Source organism: Ziziphus jujuba, chromosome 1, assembly GCF_031755915.1.
Source record: "Ziziphus jujuba cultivar Dongzao chromosome 1, ASM3175591v1".
NCBI lineage: Eukaryota > Viridiplantae > Streptophyta > Magnoliopsida > Rosales > Rhamnaceae > Ziziphus > Ziziphus jujuba.
The window spans coordinates 26,380,055-26,390,426 of NC_083379.1; the positions used below are offsets into that span (position 1 = coordinate 26,380,055).

Here is a 10,372-nt window from a genome sequence, read left to right on the forward strand (position 1 = left end):
TGTTTGAGCTCTAATCTTAGTGTTCACCCTAATTCGACCCAAAGAATCCATTTTTATGGTTGTTATCTTGGAATTCTTTCTCCATCTAGATTTTAGACCAAAAAAAATGATTAAGTATACTTCCATAACAAATTAACATAAATTAACAAATATTATGCTATAAATATAGTATAAAATCATCAATGTTTTAGGCCTAACATTTGCTTCTTTTCAATCGCTTCTAGTTTGTCTTAATACCTCTCCCCATTTTCTTTGCCTTGTGGTATGTTATGTGCAATTTCTAAGGTCATGCTTCCATCCCAAACACATGGCAATGATCTAATGGCAACATCCTCATCTAGGATGCTCTCATGTTTGATGGCATTTTGATTGCATAGTTGTATGGAAGTTTTCTACAAATAAGGGAGAGATAGATGGATATGGAGAGGGAAATAGGGAGATGGGCAAAGAGACAGAATAAATTGAAGAGTTTTTTTGCAACTGATATTTAAGTATACGTGGAATATAATGAAATAAGATAATTAGTAGAGATAGATGAAGATCAAATGGATGGATCCCAGGAAAATTTAAATGATTAGATAGGTAGGTAAAAATGATGGGTAAATCAGCTTAAATCCAACATCAACAATGTAAGATAAGTCATTAATGGGGCTTTTTTGGGTAGGTAATTGGATGAATAATGACAATAGAATAGTAAATGGGCTTAAAATCCAACATCAGCATTGGAGAATGGGGAAATGGGCCATTAATGGTTGATTTTGGTAGGCAAATGGATGAATTAAGTCTTTTATGCAGTTTATTTTTATATTTGTTGATCAAACATTGAGAATCTAGATTTCATGAGTCCCTACATACAGCATGTGCATATTGTCGACATATATATCCATAAGTATATAATCTCGAATTAGAAAGTCACGATCCCGAGATATAGTCGAGACACAAATTGTCTTCAATCTCCAAACAAACTAAGTTTCCAAGGTTTTTTTGATTTACCACTAGGTTTTTTAGTTTTACATATTTATACAGTATTGCAGGTTTTTAAAGTCTATAAACATGGTTCAAACAATATTGTACACAAACTTAAACATTGTTGAAAACCAGAGAGTGAAAATGAAGATAAAACCAAACAAAAGTGGATATCAAACTCTATTAGAATTCATTTCCTCTTAATTAACCCTCCAAAATAGATGTCAAAACAAACCTTGAGATTTTTAATTGCGATTAATAGTCCTTCCAGTCCTTCCAAACGCAAATATCTAATAAAAAGGGTGATTTATGGAAGAAAAAGTTTTAATATCATATTTGCGATAGGTGGGCATCCAAAGTTGAAGACAAGGGTAAATTGAAAATACAAATAATTTGCAAACAGTGAGGGAGTATAAAAATTTGAAAATTGGAATCGGTGGGACGTCTTTATCTGACTCATGAGAGGTGCACAGATCGTAATTACCCCGCATAAATTGACATATTTATTTGTAGAAATGAGAGGTTATTGTGATGCATCTTTGACAACATCAGCTGTCTGTTACATGATGACATATTTATTTGTAGAAATGAGAGGTTATTCTGATGCATCTTTGACAACATCAGCTGTCTGTTACATGAACACTTTATATACGATAACATTACATTTTATTGAAGTAACAAATAGCACATCTTCTGAAACTCATATCTCACTTTCCTTCACCTACTGAACTCAATTTTTCTTCCAGGTAAATCGTTGAAATATTTCTCTGTATAATTCATGTAGCAGATCCTGATTTAAACCTTCCCATTTCCCACTCTATTGCTTCTCTGCTACCATGGCAGCATGGTGCTCTAAGTATTCTTTGCTATTCATCTCTGTTAATCTAGAATTATCAACGGTTTCACAGTCAGCAATGTAATGAAAACAATAAGCACTACGGAACTGCTCTTCACAGAACATGAAACAAAAAGACTTCACCTAAGGGTTAAAAAGTCTAAGTAACAAGCAGTGAATAACAAGTGTAGTGGTACAATTGAAGTGGCAAATCTGCAAATGCCACACTGTTACAACCCTGTATTAATTATCCATATATAGCTATCAAACAATATGAAGGGTTACAGCCAAGGATAAAGCTAGAGTATATACTCAGGGAGCATCATTGAATCAATATTTAAAAAAAATTTACTGATATGTTTTGAGAATACACTTGCATAGATTAGTAAACATGTGGAATGGGTAAACAAGATGGCAGTAGAACTTGAAAGACCCGATCATCCTTCATTATGTTTGCATCTTCCAATAATAAACAACTTAAAATGTTCTTCAATTATTAACAGATGTTGCTAAATCTATCAAGGAAAGGAACCAAATCAAGCATTTAATTAACTTCTTGGTGATCCAAATGTACAAGAATAAATTGTCTTTTTTCCAATGAAGAGAATTGACAGGCCATATTATATTTTTTCCTTTAATTTTAGTCACACATATTATTTACCAAAATAGGATGTCTTTTACTTGAAAAGATCAGCAGCTGAGCGGTGAGCGAATAATGAGAAAAGCGGAAAGTAAGTATACAATTTCATGTCAGCAACGGCTGATTAGATCAACCTATTATTCTATAAACTCCTAAAGAATCTGTAGCATAGCATCATACCTACTAATAGTGCGGTCTTTTGCGAAACCCAGCTCATTGTCCACACAAAGGTCAGAGTCATCATTTTTCCTTGACCTTGAAGAGGTTCTAGGTGCAATCTGTTGAGCATCAGCAATTGTTACTATTCTTTCAAAAAGTTCTACCGGACAGCCCTCAGCTGTACACAAAAGTCTGCCCTTGTTCTCATACATCACCTGTAACCACAATGGTGAATAGCATTATTCCAACTCCAGCTTCTCCTTTAAAAAAAAAAAAACAAAAAAAAAAAACAAAAAAAAAATAAAAAAACAAAAAGAAAAAATTACAGAGAAATATCTACATTTATGCATACAATAAGCTTGTGGAGGAATGTTCAAGTTTCACCTTATATATCTATATCTCAATCAGGCTATTTCCATACATCTATAGCATTTGTAAGCCCAATCAACTCCCTTATTTTACAATGTTTATCTCAAAAAAAAAGTTACACTTGCTGAAAGAATAAATTAAGACACCTTAACGACTTCCATACCATTTCCATGGCATTTGTAGGCCCGCATAAACTCCCTTACTGAAAAATGTTTTTTCACATAAAAATTAACTCTTGCAGGAAAAGAAAATCAACACAACATAACAATATAATTTTTAAAATAAAATTGATGGGGAAAAAAAAAAAAAAAAAGGCACAAACTCTTTCCAAATGCAATATAAAATCAACAGCATCATATGATCCACATGCTACTCACTCCCAGTTTAACCATAGCCAATATGCATGAAAACCTTTTAAGTCTTACAGGACTATATCATGGAAAAAGAAATTCCAATTGCTCCCAAACCCAGACAAATCTCTATTTGTCTACTTCAGGGAAAAGTTTAATCAAATTTGCAAGACCAATTTCTATAGGTCATCACATGGCAACTTGGCCTTTTGCAAGGCTTACAAGAAGTCCAAAGTACAATTTTCTGTCAAACATTTCCAAGAATTGGGAGATGCTGGAAGAACATATCAAAAATCAAATATCCATTGAATGCATTTGGACATCTCATACTTAGCAAACTATAATAAAAGACCAATTAAATAAATCTACAAGAGGTCAGGGTAACGCAACCATAGTTAGAAAGAACCAATATTGACTAATTAATGATGAAATGGAACATACATCAACTAAAGTGACAAACCGGTACGCTGCTGTCCTGTTGTTGAGTCCAAATATTGGGACACCGTCCAACACAAGTGTATGAAAATTCTCTGTGAAAGAAAACAAAGAAACTTGCATAAGCATTGAAGAAAATGCCTACATTGTATAATTAAGCCATGCGAAGGACTCCTGACGCCAGGTTGATAGTTTGTAGTTTGTACAAAATACGAACTACCCATTAGGAAAAACACTTTCCACTTCATTTGAACAATTTAAAGGTTCAGAAATAGAAAAATGAATGTCAAGTGGAGAAGGGCTCAAATTATCCACATAGAAGCAGTCAGTTTCCTAGGATTATGAACATATACTTTGATATCCATGTCCAAATTCACTCTGCTAAATCAAAAATACTTACTGAACAATCCAAAATAATCTGCAGCACCAAGAGGCCTGTCACACAGTTCCTCGAAAGGAAAATATGCACATCCATTTGCACCAAGTGGAACCTATTGCATTAAATAATAAAGAACCAATATAAGACTAGGTATTGTGTATAACATTATGGAAATATAACTTAGCAAATACCTGCAATGTCCTTCCCATCACTACTTCCACCTCTTGTGGACAAGCTTTATCTTGTCCAATTAATTGTTGAAATTTTTGTTTAAGAAAGACTGACAAATCTTTTCCAATAAAGTAGAAACCTTGCTCAGACTGCATTCAAGTACAAACATGAAAAACTTTGTTATTATAATTTTCACCAGAAAATGCAGAACATTCTGAGAAATCTAAAAGGACTAGATATCATACCGAAGTCAATTTTCGATAGTCTACTGACGAAGCAATTTCATGAACTACACATCTTTCCTATAACGAAAATGAATTTCAAATCATTAAGTAAATCATAAGAAGAAGAAGAAGAAGAAGAAGAAGCAGAAGGCATGAACATTTGAATCAGATCAGCATTCCCAAAATATGCAAATGATAAGTAGAAGACATGAGCATTGGAACCAGATCAGCATTCCTAAAATATGAAAATAATACGTGAAGGGCCTAAACACACTATGGCAGTTACTAAATAATAACCAATTAAACTTTAGCTCCTATCAGCGTAACTCTAAAAATCCTACGCACTTTTTGCTATTTTCTCTTTCCTTCTGTACCATCTTCTGTCATAAACTATCCTTAAAGTTATAGAATTGAAACAATCTAATCTCTGCTCCCAAGTGAGACAAGATTCACCCATACCTTCAATGTGCAAATGAAGGGCAGAAACAGCTCCCTTTGCAACCCACCTTCGTACAGTTTGTCAGGAGCACGATTTGAAGTGGAAACAAGAATCTACACTTAACTCGTACCATATGGACAAAGCAAACAGTTATTTTAATTTTCAGAAGAGAACTCAGAAATTGAAATGGTAAAGATTTACTGAGAATAGAACATATGATATTGAAAGATCTATTGAGAATAGAATATATGTTGAACTACTTACAACACCATTGCTGAATAGATGTCCAAACAGACGGTTTAGGATTAATGCATCAGCAACATCAGTTACCTCAAGAGCACATAGAAAGGAAAATCAATATATGACCTTGAGTCACAGATAAGTCAGATATGGTTACAAGCGCAAGGGAAAAAGTGGTACTACTATCTCTAGCATACCATGAATTCATCCAGACACAATAAAATAGCCTCATCAGATATCTCTCCAGCAACCACTTCAAGTGGATCTGCCACACCCTTGTGTTTCTGCATTTAGATAGAATATTTATATTAATTAGCTTGCTGCAATATTTGCATAACATGCACTTCCATGTATATGAGGACCCACAGCCATACAAGAGAAATGGAGAACAAATCCAGTCAACAGAAATGGCAAAATGAACCACTTTTCATATTTTTTACATTTTATGCTGACTTCTACATCAAATTCAAGGCATAATGGATTGTTTGACTAAAATAGAGGCACTGGACCTCAAATATTAAACAAACTATAATACCAGGGCAATCATTTGTATGGTGCACCAAGAATTTTGACAGCAAAAAGAATAAATATCCAGCTCATATCGACATGAGTACAAAGTCTCCAATTATTGAAAGAGAAACATCCAACAATTATTACACAGGTTGAACAACATAATCAGGAAAAATAAAGTAGCCATGTGTGTGTGAGAGAGTGTAGCTTGCATTAAAAATAAAGTAGCCAGGTTGGACAACATAACAGGCACAGAGTCTAGCTTGCATTAAAATTAAAGTAGCCATATGTGTGTGTGTGTGTGTGTGTGTGTAAGAGAGAGAGAGAGAGAGAGAGAGAGAGAGAGAGAGAGGGAGGGAGGGAGAGTAGCATCCCTACTTGCAAGCGGCTATGGACATTTAACATAAAGTCATGAAAATGGATCCTCTTTTTCCTCCAACTGTATGGCCTGAGAAAGCAAAATTTCACAATGATGAGAATAAAGTAACAAAAAATAATTGCCAGCACTTTTAATATCTGCTTATGATTAGGTTTACCATAATTTTTATCTTAATATTCTGGGTCAAATAGAGACACATCTAGGCAATGAAACAACTGCATATGAATTTTTAACTTACAATTGGTCAAAAAACAAGTCCATTAACATGGTTTTTCCAGTGCCCACTCCACCATACAGATAGAGACCTTTAACAGGTGAGTATGAAGACTGTGGGATGAAACGAGACCACAGCCACCTACTCCTGAGAGCAAGAAATAGATGATATGATGGATCAGACAAGGACTAAAGCAGGGACAATCTGTTCCAAATAAAGGAACACAAAGTGAAAGAGTTACCTTCCAGCCTTCTCCGAAGCCGTATACCTATCCAACCGGCAGGCATCCGCTGACTCAACCAGCTCGTCAAAGAGCCTCTGAAGTTCTCTTAAGGTGCCTAGCTGCAAAATTATCTTTCATTCAGCATTCAACTATTACACAGATAGTTATTCAGCCGCTATACATCCAGTTACAAACCATTCACTATTAAGAAACCTATTCACAGTCGAATTATGAATTTGATCTACTGAAGTGAAGCTGAATTCGTAGATTATGCACATTATGAAACAGAACTTGTTAGATATGCACAGACTGCTAAATTCTTGGTATACCTGGCAAGCATCTCCATCGACAAGTTCACCTGCAGCAATTTTCCGTTCGTACTCAACGAGAGGTCCTCCTCTGTTCACATCTGCCATGGGAAAAATACCAAACACAAATATCATGTTCAATTTCTTCAGAAGTTTAATTTTTCACTTAATATGCGAATTGAAATAATTTATTTAAAAAAAAAAAAAAAAGAATGAAATAACCTCCATTAGTAACTTTAACAGCATCAACTGAGAGAGCTCTTGAGACCATAAACGTGGGGTGGTCTCGAAATCGATGAATTTCAGCATTGCTTTTGAGCTCGTAAGCAAACCCAGAATTGAAGTGTATCAACTGCTTCCTCCTCGTAAAATTACTCGAGTAAGTGCATGCTTGTTGTCGCAAAGCTGATCGAAAATGTCGAACAGATCGAACTAATGCTCTCATTTTTCAATCCAGCCAGCTTCAAAAGCTGTTTGGTTGGTCCAAACAATTAGACACGGCCCTGAAACAAAAAGAAGGTAGAAATTTCCACAGTTAATGCAAAACACACTTTCATAGTTCATGAAGGAACAAAGAAATTAAATTAATGAAAATGATTTCGAATATATTAACAGACTACAAATTTTATTAAAAACTCGATAAATATGAATCAGTTTCTTTATGATAATAATTAATTGAGAATAAGCTCTTTTTTTTCCCAAGGAAATCATTCCCAAAAAACCCAAAAAAAAAAAAGCATAAATTAAAATACCCTTTATAATTTACCAAAACTAATAATGAAAAATTAGAAAGAATAAATAAATAAATATATACACATACAAAATCGCCCAATTAAGGTAATTGTTCCAATTTTTTTAATTAAAAAACAAAAGAAAATTCCGACAAAAAGGCAGGAACGCACCTGAACGGAAAAATGAAAGTCCCAGAACTGAAAAACCCAAAATCTCTGGGTCTTTCAGTGGGAAAATTAATTGTTGGTTTACCAGAAGCGAGGACGAAAAGAAAAGAAACAAAATAAGAAAAGGAAAAAGAAAGAAAAAAAAGGGAAAAAAAAGTCGTTTCTTTGCTGATGCTTGTCTTGTTAAAAGCACACCAAATAGAGATAGCCCTAAGAATTAGGAGGGGGAGAGAGAATGAGAGTGATCTAAGGGGAGAATAATAATAGAAACAAAATCTCCGACTTCATAGATGTTTTTACTTTTTGCCTTCTGCACCTTGGGACCTTGACTCGTTTATGCAATAATCCTATCTGACTCACCTCACGTCATTACTTTTTCCGCTCCAACATTTTCACATTTTTTTTATATATATATTTTTTTTATTCGGGATTTGTGTTTGTGAGTCCCAAAAAAAAAAAAAATACATATATGTGTTTTCCTTTTTCCGAGAAAATGGCATATTTCTCCGGGATAGGCAGTAGATGGAGAGGAACAGGGGAGTTGGTGGGCCCATGTCGTGTATCTCACCGATCACGTGTCGCCATAATTCTTAATGTATGTTGTGTTTGTGGGGCTTTTTTTTTCCTAATAACGGATATATATTTTTATTTTTTATCATTTCAATAAAACCTAATTCAAAAAGGAAAGGCGTGTCTCATAATCATGATTTGCTGTTTTGGTAATTTATAACCATTTTCCCATAATGTTTTTATATCATAAAAATATTAAAAATTTAAATAAAAAAATATTAAAAAATATTAAATATTAATAAAAATTTATAAAAAATTATTGACAATTTGCTTTAAAAATAAATTTTTTTATTAAAATTTTAATATTAACTAATTTAATTAATTAATTATTAAATTAATTATTAAAATTATAAAAATATTGAAAGATATTATAATTTTTTAATCAATTAATTTATAATAAATATTAATAATTAAAAATATATTACTATTAATAAAAAAATATATATTCAAAAAATTATTTATTAATTAAATTATATAAAATAATTATTACAATTATATAATATTTTATAAATATTAAAAAAATTTCTAAGCATTGAGAATTGTTTTTATATTCCAAATTCTTATTGTAAAATGTAAAATGTAATTTTATATATAATTATTAATATATTATTGATATCAAAATTTTAAATATTATTTTGAAAAAAAATATATTTTTTACATATTTTTCAATTTTTGTTACATTCTAATTTTTATTTACTTTACAATATTTATATAAATATTAAATTTATTATTATAAAAAATAATAATAAATAGGTAAATTTGTAATTTATAATATTAATTTTTTCTAAAAATATAATAGATAAATTTGTCTAATATAATTTTGGATATTATTTGTTAAATATAAATTTTTTTATTTTTATTTGCTTAATTATTAGAAGATAATTAAAAAAAACTATTAATAATATTAATTTAGCAAAAAGTTTTACTGAACATTAATAACATTCATAAAAAATTTTGATAAAATGATTTAACAAAAAAATCATAGATATTTCCAAAATTTTTATGAAAATTTAATTTAAATTTATAAAAATTCAAATGAAAATTTTTATAGAAATTATGGATTTTTTAACCAAATTATGAAGAATTTAATGTAAATATAATAATGAAAATTTCTATAGAAATTATAAAAAAATATCGAAAATTTATGTGAATATTATGGAAATTAAATCCATTTTTATTTGGAAGCTAAATTTCTTTTCCATGTATTTAAAAAATAAATTTTTTTAAAAAAATTACGATATTTTAAACTATATTTTTAACCTATAATCTTTTTTTTTTTTTTATGTTTTATATAAGTATCTTGTATATAAATGACATATCAATTGAGTCCATTAAATTAATATTGATGCAACATTGTCAATCTTCTCAAGGGTGTGTTGGGATTGACATCATAGTTCATAATGCTAATGGTGAATGGGTGCTCTGAATAAGCCATTTAATGCTAGGTGGAGTGTTCTAACGGTGGAACTTGCTGTAATAAAGGAAGCAATTTTGTTCTGTTTAGAGGCCGGTTTTACAGGGGGTGCTATTGAAAGTAACTCACAGTTAGCAATTCAATAGTTGCACATCTGATCTTTGTTTAAATGCTAATTGATATTTAGTGGACGAAATTAGAGGGTTATTTTCTATTCATAATGGATTTTATTGTACTTTTGTGGGTACGAAAGCTAACAGTGTGACTCATCAGTTGGCACATTAGTTTTAGACTATTATGAATCTTGGCATCAGCTAAGGCCACAATGGCTGTCTCCGGCCTTATTGTTTGATGTATGCAACTCTGTTGCAGTAATGAAATTGTTGTTCCTTTATTTAACACAATAAATAAATAAACTAACTGAGCCAATTAAATCTGTAATTGTATGGGTGACCAAAGTCAACCTCATTTATACTTATAAAGAATGTAAGTAATAACTAGCTGAAAACCTCATAGGTATATCATATCATTAATATCAATTGACATGTGTAAAAAATAATAATAATAATAATTAAATTTAAAATATCCAATTAATCTTTTAGAGAATATTTCATTTACACTTTTGAAGTTATGGATAAATATAAAAAC

The 10,372-nt window shown here is 31.3% G+C and overlaps 1 protein-coding gene across 3 annotated transcripts; it reads right to left on the minus strand.

The window, feature by feature from the left end:
* Positions 1-1,446: 1,446 nt before the first annotated feature.
* Positions 1,447-8,206, minus strand: LOC125424347 (uncharacterized). Of its 3 annotated transcripts, none has more exons than XM_048481540.2 (15): positions 7,744-8,201; positions 7,064-7,344; positions 6,863-6,942; positions 6,552-6,652; positions 6,335-6,457; positions 6,096-6,165; positions 5,405-5,491; positions 5,232-5,297; positions 4,988-5,080; positions 4,550-4,606; positions 4,325-4,453; positions 4,155-4,245; positions 3,761-3,849; positions 2,622-2,815; positions 1,447-1,850 (listed from the first exon to the last, which is right to left on the minus strand). In XM_048481540.2, the coding sequence occupies exons 2-15, from the start codon at positions 7,284-7,286 to the stop codon at positions 1,784-1,786; spliced, it is 1,470 nt and encodes a 489-aa protein (XP_048337497.1). In that variant the 5' UTR covers positions 7,287-7,344; positions 7,744-8,201; the 3' UTR covers positions 1,447-1,783. The 3 variants fall into 3 exon arrangements, with proteins under 3 accessions (XP_048337497.1, XP_048337502.1, XP_048337504.1); XM_048481545.2 differs by having other exon boundaries at positions 8,041-8,200; XM_048481547.2 differs by lacking the exon at positions 1,447-1,850 and having other exon boundaries at positions 2,652-2,860; positions 7,744-8,206.
* Between the last annotated feature and the right edge of the window lie 2,166 nt (positions 8,207-10,372).